This window comes from Phascolarctos cinereus, unplaced genomic scaffold (genome assembly GCF_003287225.1).
Source record: "Phascolarctos cinereus isolate Bilbo 61053 unplaced genomic scaffold, phaCin_HiC Scaffold_726;HRSCAF=1367, whole genome shotgun sequence".
NCBI lineage: Eukaryota > Metazoa > Chordata > Mammalia > Diprotodontia > Phascolarctidae > Phascolarctos > Phascolarctos cinereus.
The window spans coordinates 241225119-241241520 of record NW_027556098.1 but is presented as its reverse complement, the minus strand read 5'-3'; the positions used below and the strand labels follow the sequence as shown (position 1 = coordinate 241241520).

Here is a 16402-nt window from a genome sequence, read left to right as displayed (position 1 = left end):
TGCATAGTCTGTGCCCCTATCCCTAGAATGCCTAACATCTGTCGCTTATTCTTTCAAGTGCCAACCTTGACACAGTCTTTCATGATCTTTCCAGTTTCTAGTGTCCCTTACAACATTACATATATATTTTGTAATGACTCATATGTGTACGTGTTGTGTTCCCAAATTGAAATGTAAGCCCCTTGAAAACAAGGACAATTTTATTTTTGTTGCTGCACCCGAAGACTTAGTCACAATTTGGCACACGGTAGGAGCTCAACAAATGATTGCTGAATTCAATTGAACTACTTTGGGGATTTATTTGCATGAGACTAAGAAAAAACATTTTAGAATGATTATGAGCACACCACTATTTTAGACCATATAGATGATATACATATGTATGCATATACATGTATGTGTATGTGTATATGTATGTATCTCCTGAACACTTCCTCTTTCACTAACAAAGAAACTATTAACAGTTTGTATTAACTTCTGCTAGGTATGTGCAGAGTGGATATAATGCAAGCTATAGACACTGGACATGGAGGCTGATAGAAACACCCGAATGCTGGCAAAAGAAAAAAATCAGAGTTCACATGCTGTAAGCACATCTGTAGAAGAAATAACTCCAGAGACTTCCAGAAATGTTGACTTACATCACTCGCAATATCTCTAGATGCTTTAGCTGATTGAATTGGAATGGCATCCACCCGTAGGTCATAGCCTTCCTTCTTAGACTCCTCTAGGGCGAGTCGGTAGAGTTTCTATTGAGAAAAAATTATTGTCATCATTCTTTGTTAATATTTTTTTTAAGGTAAGGCAATTGGGGTTAAGTGACTTGCCCAGGGTCACACAGCTAGTGAGTATTAAGTGTCTGAGGCCAGATTTGAATTCAGGTTCTCCTGACCCCAAGGCTGGAGCTCTATCCCCTGCGCCACCTAGCTGCCCCGTCATCATTCTTTGACAAGAAACTCTGGTTTCCATTAGCATTTTTTTTCTGTCAAAATTAAATACACTCAACTTTCATTGCAATTACCATAGGAAGCTAAGTTTTGGATGGAGACAGTGTGTCTTCAGAGGTCTTTAAATTCTCTTGAGGAAAATATCAGTGCTATAGCACTAACTGGTAAACTGCTGGCAATATCACTAAGCTATGGCCTGCTATCTGCATGGCCCTGTAGGAAGTCTCTCATTTCTTCGAGGTTGTGTCTCTCTTAAGGATACATTACTCCTCTAGCCTCCTCCCCTGCAACCCTCCTTTCCCTGGTCAACTTTCAAATCTTGTAGCATTGTAACAGGGGTAACAGATGAGGTAAACAACTGTGGTCCTACCCTCTTGTTCTATAATTGAAGGAAAAGGTAGAGGGGTTTTTTAAAAAACACAATTAACACTAATCTCACCTACCCCTCCTCCCTGCCCCAACAACTAGAGTACACATCATAAGTAAGTCATAATATTCTACTCAGAAAAGCAGTGATTATGTCCTGTCTGCTTCTACCTCTATGCATTCTTCCCTTTTTGTCTTTTTTAAAAAATTAAAAATTTTTCCAAAAGTTTAAAATTGAACACCTAGTATTTAAGTTTGTTTCTTTTTCTTTTCTTATTTTGTAAAATAAAAAAAAAATTAAATTGAACACCAATTCAAACAACTAAACTTTCTTAGTAACTATTCACATTTATTAATTTCAACAAAATATAAACTTTTTTTTTTACTGATTCTAAATTCTCATTTTGATTCTTTTTCTTTTCATTCTCATTCCCTTTTCTTGTTATAGGGTCATAATTGAGTGTGCATTTAATTCTTTGGGTTCTGCCTTTTTCTTTTTGTATTACTTCATAAGGGTCTTTTCCTGCCCATTCTTAAAGCTACTCACCGCACTGTAGTTTATTTTGTTGAGTTTGGCAAGCATGATTTCTGGTGTGTCTGGCATGACATGGATCATTTTCTTATCATTCTCCCATGCTTCTGTGTATAAATGCTATTTGAAAAAAAAAAGAAAAAAGGTTTATTTTCTAGCCTGTATACATTTGTTTACCAGAATCTTCTTCTCTCTGTCCTGTGTGGTGATAATAAAATGGGGGAGAAGGAATTTCCATTTTTTTCTATGCATCTAACATAACTTTTTTTCTTTTAAAATTTCCTTATTCTGAACTTAGACACCAAATAAAACAAATATGAAAAATAGATAATAAATTCAACATTTAACTTTAATAGCTGTCCCAATTTCCTATCTTTTTTTCTGGCTTCCCTTCTGTGCATTTTTTAAAAAGATGTTTTAATGAGTCTCTCTTTCTTTCCCTTCCTTCCTTCCTTCCTTCCTTCCTTCCTTCCTTCCTTCCTTCCTTCCTTCCTTCCTTCCTTTCTCTCTCTCTCTCTCTCTCTCTCTCTCTCTCTCTCTCTCTCTCTCTCTCTCTCTCTCTCTCTCTTTCTTTCTTTCTTTCTTTCTCTTTCTTTCTTTCTTTCTTTCTTTCTTTCTTTCTCTGTCTATCCCTATCCTGAACTACCTTCCATTCTACCTTCCAAATTAGGAAAAAAGAAAAGCAATCCTTAAACTGTATAATAAAGAAGAATAAATTCTCATATAGGTTATGCCAAAAAATGTACCAATATAAACTCTTACCCTCATAACTAGACAACTGATTATCTACAAGGCGTTTTGCATTTAATGTTACTTGTGTAGTAAATAGGAAACTGGACTTGGACTAAGGAAGACTCGACTTCAAATTTTGCCTTAGACATTGATTATGTGATCCTAGGTAAGTCCCTTAAACATTCTGTGACTCCATTTCCTTGTCTGCAAAATAAGATTGTTGGATCCAACTTTCTCTAGTTACTTAAAACTCTAAATCTATGATCCTATAATCCTTCAGGTATATTAATAGGAATGTTCTAAAAAAAATCATTGGGTTTATAATATTCTAAAAGTAGTGAAGTTACAATGTACTCCTAATATGGAACATTTTTACTATTGATTTCACTTTTCAAAGTTGTCATTCATGTCATTAAAGAACATTACAATAGATGTCATTTTCAAAGGTGGTTAATATGAATCTTAGCACATACATGGTTTTAAAAATGAAATCATAGCTTTAATGACCATATTTTCTGGATTAAAAGTAAGGACATGTGTTTTGACAGAGAGTATTCTTTGGATAAAGTGTTAAAAGTATACTTTATATTCTGAAATCCATATTGTTCGAGCTAATTTAGGATGTATGGTCATTATAATCATACATCAAGATTTTCATATTTTTATAAATAAATATGTAAATAAAATAAATTTATAAAAAATTGATAAATTCTTATATTTAATAACTAGAAGCTCTGACCATTGGTCCAAAGATTAAGAACTCACCTTGCTCATATTTATAGCATTATTCTTTGCTAGCACCTGTTCCAAAGAGTCTGTTACACTGGTAAATTTCAGTTTGTCTGGAGGTTGACGGTAGATGTTATCACTCAATATCTCTGCTGCTCTCTTGGCTTTAAGAACCTCTGGGGAGCCTATTGGGATCCAGCCAATGCCTTTCATCCATTCAAGGTCAGACTTATACAAATTCTGTAAATGAACAAAATTCACTAATGAACATTTAAGATTGATATTTCCCAAATGTCTTTCACCTGAGAAAAGTGAAAGTATCCAGTAATAAAAAATCCCCCCAAAAAAGGCAACTCACTTATTGAATATCACTATGTACCTGGCCCCCACACTGGGGTCATACATCATGCTATAGAGGTGATTCTGGGGTTTTAGAGGCTATACTGACAGATCATAAACATAGGTGGATTGCCATCAAACTTGAAAGGCTTAAGGTATGGCCCCAACAATCTAGTAGAGTTGTCGGAGGACCAGCCCAATCAGATTTAGAGAGGTTCATTTGAAAGTTGATCACCAGGTGGTGGTTATTTTTGGTCATGACAAGTTACAAAAACCATTTACAAAGGGCAGAAGGGTTGTAATCTTCATTGGTAGAAGAAATTCCACGTTGATGAAAATCCCTAATTTTCAGCTTTGTGAACAGAAATTTAGGGGTTCCACATTGATAGACACATCATATTTTCCTTATATAAAGCAGGCCTGTAACATTAAATGAATTCAAAAGTGCACAAATTGATAATTTCAGGCTTCTTACTGAGGTATACTGGAGCCAGATTATAACAGAGAGCCAATTATTAAATTTTTGGTGTAAGATTTTACACCTCAGAAATTGGCAAAAGCTACAAATCAGGGCCCAACAAAATGTTTTGTTGATTGTCTAGACTTAGGAAAGTGATGGAAAAAATGTCAATAATGCAGATTAAACTTAAAAGTGTCTCATGTGTTCCTTTTTCCCCCCTTTTCAGAAATCTGGTTATTAAATATTTATGAGCACACCTCTGCTTTCACATATTATTTTTTCAATGGGACCAAATCAGAAAGGATCCAAATATTTTAAGTAACTTTTGGAAACAAATTTGAAACAATTGAAGTCAGTTTGTCCTTGGAATTATGTCAGATGCATGATAGGATTAAAATTCACTTTCAGCAAAATAGTTTCTTTGGGCACTTTCCAGTCACATACTTTTTGGAATATATTTTATCAATAAGAGATACTCACATTACTCTGTAGGTCATAGGCCTTGCGAGCATGAATGATGTCATTCTGGTCTGGCAGGCATGTCCATTCATGTAAAGGATACTTATAGTCCACATCACTGACCAAGGTCTGGCATTTCTTGGCCTGCACGATGCCGAGCATGTCTACTGGGCTGGTGTACCTTGTCTTGTATTTCTCAAACTCTTTCTTATACTCCAGGTCACTCTGCACTTTGGCTATATGTAATGACCACATAATCTTGGGGTCATCATGTACCGCTCGGGCACCAATATGGTGACCAAGTTGCTTGCGATAAGCTTCTTTATATTTGTACTAAAAGAGTCAAAACAGAAAAGAAGCTATAAGTTAGATCACATTTCTCAGACACTTATTAGCTACGTGACCTTGTGTAAGCCACTTAAACTTTGCCTCAATTTCTTAATCTGCAAAATGGGGCTAAAATGGTACCCACATCCCAGAGTGACAATAAAATGAGATATTATGTGCAAAGCACTTTGCAAATCTTAAAATGCTCTAGAAATGATAGTTTAGTGTTATTTATATTATTATTACTCTAGTTGGGCCTATTCTTGGTTATTTCTATTAAAAGTGTCATGAAATTCTTAAATTATATAAAAGATTTTTCAAAAATATTCTGTTACAACACAGAAAGCATCTATATTTACTCCCTATGTACACACATATAAAATTGTTTGTTAATTCTGACAGTACCACAGAATAACTTTGTGATATTGTTCTATAATGCTGAATTATGTGGTAGAAAATTTTCATAAAATGAGCATCAAAAGAGATGGTTCAGTTACATGATCAACCATGTCAAATTTTTCTCATATGACCTTGATAAAGTCACTTAACTTTTTCAGGCCTAAGTTTCCCCATCTGTAAAAAGATTAAATTGCCTTTATGGTCCCTTCTAATATTAAATTTTGGATCCTATAATCCTTTTAGTATATACTCATTTTAAATCTGTGGTCATATATTCTAATAGTTCACGAAAAATTCTTCATTCATCTTCAAATTGGTCATTCAAAATGAGGAAGGTGGTCATTCAGTACTACCTCAGAATCTTTATCTAAACAAAGCTTGCCTTTCAGTGGCACTCAACAATCCTTTTAATTAGGACATTGCATATTTTTCCCTTTCCCTACCTACCTGTTCTAAACCTCCTCCATTCTCAAGACCCTTCATATTCCACCTATTACAATCTCAGCTGAAGATTTCACCTCCTAATTTAACAAGACAGAAGCTCTCCAAACCATCTTTCTCTTTACTTCAAAACCTAAGTCACCATCCATCCTTTCTTCAGTGGAGGAAAAGATGGATCTCCTAATAAATGACTAGCCTCTTCAGCTCTTTCCTTTACCTCTTCCCCTCTTCTTACTCCAAGGAATTTGTTCAGTCATTGGAATCATTGGAATCTTTATTGTCTCTCTGTCCCTGGCCCCTTTGCCTCTCTCTACAAACACAAACACACACACACACACACACACACACACACACACACACACACACACACATTCCTTCCCTAGCACGTTCTACTTGCTCAAGCTACTGTCCCATCTCACTTCTCCCTTTTACTGTTAGATTGCTAGAAGCATTCTATGATTATGGCTTCCATTCCTTCACTATCCACTCATTTCTCAGTCCCTTGCAATTCGTTTTCTGTCTCAATCACTCTATTGAAACTCATCTCTTAAAGGCTATTAGTAACCTAATGACCAAGTCCAGTAGCCTTTTTTTTATAACCCTTTTCTTCCTTCAACTTGTTGTAGCACATGATAATTGACTACCCCTTTCTCTTTGATAGTCTCTATTCCTTTGGCTTCACTAATACTTCACTTTTCTGTCTCAGACTACTCCTCTCCCATACTTGATGCTCTAGCCAGTTTGGGCTACTCCTCATTCCCTGAACATAATTTGTGCTGTCTTGCCACTATCTTTATGCAGGTAGGCCTAAATGACCTTCATATCATCTCCACTTATGGACTTCCTTCCCATTCTGCCAACCCCAGCTCAAATTTTACTCTCTTTATGACACTTTCTGTGATACCACTATGAGTAGGAGGTGATTTCTGCCTTGTCTGATTTCTTAGTACAGTTATCCCTTCTACATCACGGTTTTGCTATATCATGGGTTGGCCTAAGAAATTTAATGGGAATTTTTGGGAGTTTTGCTGAAGCTGTAGACAACACATGAAGGACAACAGGTAACACAGAGCCTATGACCAAGTACTTAATCCAATTTTTACAATAAGGTACTGGAAACACCTCATAAAAGAAAAAATTCAGACCTTTTATTCTATGAAGGGAGAGCCAAAAATTTTTACATGGATTCTCCAGATTACAGAGGTTCCATGCCCCTAACCCGGGAGATGTGGAAGGATAAATGTACTTTATGCTCTCATATACTTATCACATTCTAATTTGTGTTATATTTATGTGTCCATGTCATATCACTTCCACTACATTATAAACTATTTGTAAGCATGGATCATGTCTTAATTAACTTTATATCTCAGACAGTACTTAGCATAGTGCATTGCACATAGTAGAGGCTTAAGTGATGTTTGTTGATTATTGAATAAAAATTGCCAAGGAATCACATATTCTTTTGAGCAAGAAAGCACTACATCTGTGAAGAGATGTTTTTGCAATCTCCTTAATCTCTCTAATACTTGAGGATGGACTTATTAAATGTATTTCTGCATTAGGCATGGTTTCCTCCCTGTCTTCCTGAAAAGAAGACCTTTGCATGTTCCTTAAAACGTAACAGTAACATTTTTTTTTCATGAGGAAATCTCATTTGTAGTGGGAAAAGCATGGGGCTATCAATCCAAAGATACAATTTTTGGGCCCGGTTCTGTACTAACTTACTATGTTACCTTGGTGGGTGGGTGAGTGAGGCAGAAGCCTTAACATTCTGGGCTCCTCAATTTTCTCATCTATAAAATGAAGGAATTGAATGACTATGGTCTCTTGGAACTTTAAAATTCTTTTATCCCCTTTAGGGATGACTTTCAGTATTTTATATTTATATTGATCTTATTGTATGAAATATCATAAACTGATTGTTCTTACATCACTGGCAATCTCCCGGGATGCTTTGGCAGCTACAATTGGAATGGCGTCACTTCTCAAGTCATAGCCTTCTTTCTTTGCTTCTTCCATAGCGAGTCGATATAGAGTCTAGAGAAAGACATAATAACTTCATACGGAAAATGCTTTATTTTTGTCAAAAGAATATATCCTTTGAACAAAGAACTATACACGATTCATTGTTTATTCTTAAATTATTAAGGAATCCCCTAAATATTCAACTAAGCCATTATCTTTAAATCAAACACCACATTTATCAAATTTTAACTGGCTCTTGTACCATTATTAAGATTTTCCTTCAGTCTTAAGAGTTTCTTTGCTATAGTAAACAAATGATTATTTTCCAAAAGTGGTTACACAATGATTGAAAATAAGACAATAGAAATTTATAATATACTTTAAAATAGAAATAATATGCCTACAATAGAGACATTCAGTGTTGTATACAATTCTCTTTTTCTATTCTATAATGTACATGAAAGTGCTCATTTCAGTTGGCATCTGTTAATGTCAGAATAAAAAAATTAAATAAAAAAGTTTGATAAGAAATTAAATCAATACAATGGCCACTATAATCTGAATGAAAATAGCACTGAAAAACTATGAACTCTGATCAATGCAGTAACTAGTTATGATCCTGTGACTTTAGAAGAGTTTCAGCAGAGAGGGGTAGACTCCAAGGGGACTCTAGGAACTGTAGGCATATTTGTTCAGATACAGGAAAACACTGATTTGTTTAGTTTGACTGTTATTTGTCATAAGAAAAGGACTATTGGCAGAGAGAAGGAAGGAAGGAAGGAAGGAAGAAGGAAGGAAGGAAGAAAGGAAGGCAGAGAGGGAGGAAACAAGCAATTATTAAGCACTTACTATGTGATAGATATTGTGGTAAGAGCTTTACAAATATCATATTTCAACCTCAAAACAACTCTGGGAGGTAAATACTATTGTTAATCCCATTTCACAGTTGAGGAAATTAAGGCAGATGGAGGTTAAATGACTCCAGGACCAATGTACCATCACTGGTCCTGTTAAGAGGATGAAATAAAATATTTACAAGGCTGTTAGCCCAATGCCATGCTGCACTGTATAGGTTATAAAGAAGTGGCACATTGTATGTGTCAGTTTTTTAAACAGAAATAACATTTAAAATTAAGTAAAAATAAACTATATCTTCAAATCTTTAAAACAACATCTTCAGCACCTTTGTTCCAACCCAAATATTTCTGAGTGTGTTTCTTTTGTAACCAGGGAAGCCAATGCTTTATCTATTACATTTTTGCTTTCGGAAATAACCATAAACATTTGTCCTTTTGTGGTTCTGTAAACACAAATATAGGCTTGATTCATCTCACAGCTGTAGATTACATAGATTTTTTTTCAAACTACCAATTAAAATGTTTTTAAAAAATTAAGATGGAAACTACCATTATTGACATTTTCAATTCTTCTGCCACAGAGATTGTTTAATGAATTATTTACCCTAGTGGATTGGAATAGGTAGCAGGGAATAAAAGAAGCTGCAAAAAGCTTACACAATTAAAAAAAATAAGCAAGAAAAAAACTCTCTGTTTTCCCTTTTTGTTTGGGGTTTGTTTTTTGTTGTTGCTTATAAAGCAAGCCATTCTAAAATTTAATCTTCCAAAGCCAGACTTTGGAAAGTTAATATAATGACCCAATTCTAGAAATCAGGGTATTTGAGTGAAACTTTCAGAACTAGACAATGGTTTGATGGCATCTCAGTAAAGTCTGAGAAGCAAACATTCTGCACCATCAGACCTGGTTTAACAAAATTAAAGTGTGTAAAATAAGCTGTTTTATTCCAGTCTAGGACAGGTATTAATTAGAAACAGCTACCTGGTTAAAATGTGACTTCTAACTTCAAGTAAGCCAGCACAGAACCCAGGTAATAACAAAAAATATTTTTTTCCTTTAAAAAGAAAGATCTAACAGAAAATATGCAAATTATTATGGATAATTTTGGCCTTTGTTCTGTTTTATAATAAAAAAGAATAGGAAATTCATGTTCCTGATTACATCTATTTGACATGATCACTAATTCCCACTATTGGCAAAAATGAATGATTTGGGTGGTAAATTATTATTATTGAAGACTTAGAAGTAAGTACTAGACATTTTCTAGCCCTTTCAGAGTTTTGTCTTAGCCTTAGGAAAATAATGATTACCCTTAGGCACACAGGCAAGTGAACATTTTCAAAGCTGTATAAAAATTCTGCTTATATAGAAACATGACAAACAAAATTGGTTAATAGCTTATTCACAAAATAGTTTTCATTATGTAAATAATTCATACAAATATATACTTCATTGTTCTCAGGCAATTTTTAATCTTATGGATCTAAGGCTTCTTGTTTTAATACAATTGAAAAACTTAGAGTTTTTTTTTCTTCAAGTTAAATAAATCTAATTTTCATGTTATCCAAGTGAGTGAGTGAGCTCAGAGTATAAACTTTGGACTAGTTGGTAATGTTCTAATGCTAAGGTGGTGATCCCACCATTAGTTGGGCCCAAACTTTACATTGTTTTCCCATGAGAAGAGATGGAATGGTGCTTATATTCCTTATTCTCCAATAAAATATATAGATATATAAATATAGATATATAGATATAGATATATTTATTAGATAGGTTTAAGACCTTGAAATGGTATGAAGCTCAACTGGTCCACATGAAAAATAGACGCCAGGACCTTGTTTTTATTAAAACTATTTTCTAAAACAAGAATAACGATGCAGATATCAGAAATAAAATGGGTGTCTTTACCTCACTATAGTTGATTTTATTCTGTCTTGCTAACATAATCTCAGGTGTATCAGGCATGATGTGGATCTGAGTCTTGTCTTTGTCCCAGGCCTCTGTGTATAAACGCTGTGAAGAAAACAGAATAAATATATTGAGAAAACACTGTTTATTCTAATTTGCCAGTTCAGACTCTGCAATGTTGAGAAGTTTGAAAGCTAGACTCATTGTTTGTACTAGCCATTATATGTTAGCACTTTTAAAAAGACTACTTGACACTATAGGTTATTTCATCTTAAAATATGTAAATATAAAATGTCACTCATAGTCATAAACACAATTTATAATCTAAAAGAGTTGCCTGAGCCTCAGATAAATTAAATGACAGTCCTTTAAGTGGATTTATACTTATTTGATTATTAATTACTTGGAAGATGAGTCACATAAATCAAAGTATGAATGTGGCACACAAAAAAGGGAGATACAATGTAAACTAATATGTAAGGTCACTTTAATTTTCATAAAATGCAAAGGAATTTTTCTATCATCTGTCTGTCTCTATCTATCTATCTATCTATCTATCTATCTATCTATCTATCTATCCATAGCTGTTCCTACTTTCTATCATAGCAATAATACTAAATAGAAATCATAGTGAGAATTCTGGTCCTCCTTCCTATTGCCTTCACTCTTCCCCCTGGCCAGAGATGCTAAAACTCCATAGGAAAGCTAACTGGGAAGAGCATGGTTGCTCATACTGCTTGGATAAGCTGAGAGTCATCAACTACAATCCTTCCTCTGAGCTAGAGGACCACCACACCTTATCATATGCCCTGGCACTGTCGCCTAACATCCACTGGGCCTTACCATCTGCCCTGCTATTGAATATCCTGGATATTGGTCCCTTGGGCCTTACCATCTACTTTGCTATCACACCCTTGAGACCCCAGGGCATTGCTTTATGATCTGTCAGTGCACTCTAAGGACCCCCAACTTTTTATCCAACCCATAACTGCACCATTAAGACTTCTGAGTCATTCCATACACCCTGTAGCTTACTTAATTTTCTCAAATGTGTTGTCATTCCCAATTAGTGGGTGAGCTCTTTGAGAACAGATTATTAATTTACTTTTTCTAATTATATCCCCAGTGCTGAGCACAATACTTGGTACATAGAAAGAATTTAATTTTTTTTCATTCATTCAAATAACTCAATAGTGGTTTCATAATTGTTCAGTGTTTGAATACAGCACAAAAGTGATTCATTATAAAATGGATATGGATACTATTGGGGTAAGAAAAAATGTACTGCCTCGTTCACATGGATACTTACTGACAGATGGCCCTGATGCTTTATTTAAGGTTGTCAGCTCACCTTGTTCATGTTGAGGGCATTATTCTTGGCCAGCACTTGTTCCAGAGAATCAGTCACACTGGTAAAGTTGAGTTTGTCTGGAGTCTGACGGTAGACATTATCACTTAAAATTTCTGCAGCCCTCTTACATCTGACGATATCCACTGAGCCAATTGGGACCCAGCCAATACCTTTTAGCCACTGTAGATCTGACTTGTAAATATTCTGTTAGAACCAAAGAAAATAGTTATCAAGCTTGAACTTATATTGACATTTATTCTTAAAAAAATGAAAAAAGGAAGGCTATATTATTCTTCTTTTGTCTAATCTTTTTAACTAGTCAAGCCTTGCAATATTTCCAGATACGTTTTATAAAACTACAGAGGAAAATCTAAGTAAGAATGTCTTCAGGAGTCTTATTCTTCAGACAAGAGGAGTAGAGGTACCAAAAGTATGTGATGCCTGGGTGAAGTAAATCAATTAATAAGTATATATTTAGCACTATGCTAGGCACATGGGGGTAGGGAAGGAAAGCAGAGAAAGGAAGCAAATCAAATGTTACAAGAGAAGCTGTATACACAGAAGCTGTAGGATAATAGTATCACAGAAATAGATCTGGAAGAGACCTTAGAGCCACCTCGTCCAATATTTTCTTTACAAAGATAGGGAAACTGAGTCCAGAGTCACTCCCCCAATGTCCTATAGATACTAGGTATATAACAGCACAGTGTTCTTTCCACAGAGTCATGCTGCTTCCCTATATAAGGACTGAACCAGATGACCTCTGGAGCGCCTTCCAAATTGAAGATTCCATGAGATTTTGTGATTTTATGAATTCAAGAGGAATCCAATTTTGCCCTGTAGGAAAGGGGCCCCAGAGGTGACCATACTCCTTTGCTGCTTCAAAGTGAGGTTTGAGGGAGCCCACAAAAGGAGCGGAGCTCAGCCTTTCACAAGACCAGTTATAATTATAACTAATGGTAATATGTAGCAAATTGCAGATAAAATATGATGAGTGAGAAAGAACTGAATGAAGAATGAAATATTTGGGGAATTACATAACATCTTTCAAGATAGCAAGGAGATATTTAGTGCCCTGGAGCAAACAGGTTAAAATGTATTCTTTTTTCTCAAGAATGACACTATTAACCTACTGCCAGCATAGCAAGTTATGAGGGCTGAAAGATTTTGTTAGGAGAAGTGATGAGTTACATCTTGCCTCAGACACTAGCTGTGTAACCCTGGGCAACCTCTCCGTTTCTTCATCTATCAAACAGGGATAATAATAGCAGCTACCTCACAGGCCTAGTGTGAGAATTAAATGGGATAATGGAAAATTATTTATCCACGGAAATCTAACTATTCCACAAAGAGTGGGCACCATGAGCCTGGAATTGACTCAAGAAGAGAACTAAGATTTTCTGACTCATAGCCTTATTAATCTACAAGGCTGTACTGTCATCTCTAAAGAGAGACTATCCTGTTTTCTGATGATTACTATAGGGATATATTAATTTTCTATTTCTCTACTGTCTCTTTATCTATTTACAGACATTATCAGGTTTCCCCAAACTAAAAAAACTCAAAATTTTCTTTAATCCTGCTATCCCTTCAAAAATATTTAACTTCTAGAATGATAAGTTTATGCTTAATGACTTTTCTTCCTTATGACCTATTCATTCCTCAGCCCACAGAATCTAGTTACCATGCCCACCATGAATGTCTAACACTTCTACTGAAACTATTCTTGCCCCAGGTCACTGCTGATGTTTTATTTGCCAAATCACAGAAACTCACAGTTGGAAAGCATCTCAGAAACCATCTTGTCCAACCTTAATGAGAATCCTCTCTGTGGTATAACCAGTAAGTGGTTATAGTCTTTTCTTGAACACTTCTTGAGAAGGGAAAACCTTTGATTTCTGAAACAACCCATTTAATTTTTGGATAGTTTTTAATATTAGGAAGTATTGCTATTATGAAGCTTAAGTCTGACTTCTGGAACTTCCACTTTGCCCCTAGTTCTACCCTCTGGTGCCAAGCAGAAATCTTCTACTTGACAGAACTTCAAATACCTTAAAAGAGCTCTTATGTCATGTTTTGCCAAAGTCATCTCTTCTCTATGAACAACCCCAGTACCTCTAACCAATGTTCATATTAAGCAATCTTGAGTTTCTTCAGTATCTTAGTCATCCTCCTTTGTATGTCTTCTAACTTCTAACTTATTAATAGTCTGCTAAAATATTGTGGCTTCCTCCTCCTCTTCTCCTCATCTTCCTCCTTCTTAATTTTTATTATCATTATCATCTCATATGAAACTTAAAGCTCAGTAAAATTCACAGATATTTTTCAGGTCTACCCCATCTTGTGAGGTTGACTTTTTAAAACTTTTGAGTAGAAGACTTTATATTTTTCTCTAATCTAATTAGTTTTGGCCCAACTTTGTAACCTGTAAAGATATTTTTTCACGTTGGTTATTCCTTATGCCTTTGCGGCATCTGCAAATTTGATAAGCATACCATCTATATTATTATCCAAATCATTATTTAAAAAAATATAAAACAGTTAAGGGCCAAACACACATCCTTGGGGTTTTCCTCTAGAGATCTGCTGCTAAGTTGGCATCAAGCCATTAATGACAACTCTTTGAGTCTGGCCATTCAACCAGTTCTGAATCTACCTAATAGATCTTTCATCTAATCCACATCTCTCCATCTTATTCACACCAATCACACAAGAGTTTCTATAAAATGCCTTGATAAAATCTAACTGTATTATACATATTTTTTGATCTATCACTCTAGTAGCTCTGTTAGAAAAGGAAATAAGGATAATTTATTATAACCTTTTCTTGCTTAAGCCATGATAACTCCATCCCCTTGCCTTTGTGAGCATGACTTCCTTTTCTGTGTGTTCACTGATTATTCCTTTAATAATGCATCTTTGAATTTTCCCCAAAATTCAAGTCAAACTCATTGATCCATGGTTTGTATCTTCTACTCTCTTTCATTTTGGAAAATCAGTTCATTTGCCTTTTCACAGAAGTGCAATACCTCTCTTATTCTCCATAATCTTTCAATAACTTAGTAGTGGCTTAGCAATCAGTTCTGCCAGTTCTTTTTTAGCAGCTCTGATGCAGTTCATCCAGACCTGTTGACTTGAAATTATCAAAAACAGTGAGGGGCTCTTTGAACTATCTCCCTAATTATTTGAGAGTTTAAATCCCTATTAAGCATTTCTGCTCTGTCCTTTCTAATCCAAAAATTATTCTTCTTGGCAGAGAACAACAAAATAAAGGTTAAGTAGTTCTGCTTTTGAGGCAGCTAGATGGCTCATTGTATAGAGCACTGGGCTCGGAGTCAGGAAGACCATGAGTTCAAATCCAGCCTCAGACACTTGCTGGCTGTGGCCTTGGGCACGTGACTTAATCTCTATTTGCCTTAATCCATGGAGAAGAAAATGGCAAACCACTCCAGTATCATTGGGAAAAAAAAACACGGACACTATTGGAATGCTATAGTGCACAGGGTTATAAAGAGTCGTACACAACTAAACAACAGGTTGTGCTTTCTCTTCGTCATTATTATTGACTTACCTATTCTGAGGAGAGATTCTGTCCCTCCTTTGATTTTCTTCTTTCCCCCATATAGCTAAAATCTTCCCATATCTCTTTTTATTGTTCTTAGCATTCTTTACTACTGTTAGCTAATTCTGAGCCTTAGTGCTTACAATATTATTTTTATAGGACTGTGCTTTTGTGTATTTTTTTGTATCATTTGTTTCCACTTTCACCTTCTGTACTTTTTTTTAAAGCTAAACTGGATGATGACTTTACTGTGCTTCCATATAAATCTCTTTAGACTACTCCCTTGCTTCGTTCTTATTAAACCTTTTTTTTTTGGTGAGGCAACTGGGGTTAAGTGACTTGCCCAGGGTCACATAGTAAGTGTTATGGGTCTGAGGCTGGATTTGAACTCAGGTCCTCCTAACTCCAAGTCCAGTGCTCTATCCACTGTGCCACCTAGCTGCCCCTTTAAACCTTTTTTTTTTTCTCTTTTGAGTCTCCAGAATTTCATTGTTGAGATCTTCTATTCCCTGCTGGGCTGGATTTCCCTGTGAAATTTTAGGCTATGAAATCCTACCTATCTTTTCCCTGAACTCTTTGAAATCCATTCCCTTAAAGTCTAGGGTGCAGGTAAGATTTGACATGGTGTCTTCTCTTTCTTTATAACAAATTCTAAAATGGAGCAATCATTTCTCCTCCAAACTTCACATTATTTTTCCTTCAGCACTCAACACTTGCTTCTGGCCTTAACCTTTCTGAAACACCCAACAATATTCACCCTCCCCTCTTTCTTGGAATCTTTTACTGATTCATCTTTCTCTTTTTGACCCTTAGTTGTAGGTATCCTATAACTTCTGTCCTGGTCTATCTTCTCTTTTATCTCTACACTCTCTCTCGGTAACCTCATTTACTCCCATGATTTAATATCACCTCCATTTATATAACTCCCAAATTAATATATCCAGCTTTAATCTCTTCCCACAACTTCAGATTTGCAATTCTAACCACCTAGTAGTTGTTGCTTCAGATGCAATAAGTCCCCAAATGA

The 16402-nt window shown here is 35.3% G+C and overlaps 1 protein-coding gene across 1 annotated transcript in view; it reads right to left on the bottom strand.

Annotated features, from left to right (window-relative positions):
- Positions 1-16402, bottom strand: part of NEB (nebulin) — a 232193-nt gene that overhangs the window by 113061 nt on the left and 102730 nt on the right. Inside the window, 7 exon segments of the mRNA XM_078146167.1 lie at positions 642-749; positions 1861-1965; positions 3343-3546; positions 4586-4897; positions 7664-7771; positions 10463-10567; positions 11814-12017. Coding sequence (XP_078002293.1) covers positions 642-749; positions 1861-1965; positions 3343-3546; positions 4586-4897; positions 7664-7771; positions 10463-10567; positions 11814-12017 — 1146 coding nt within the window.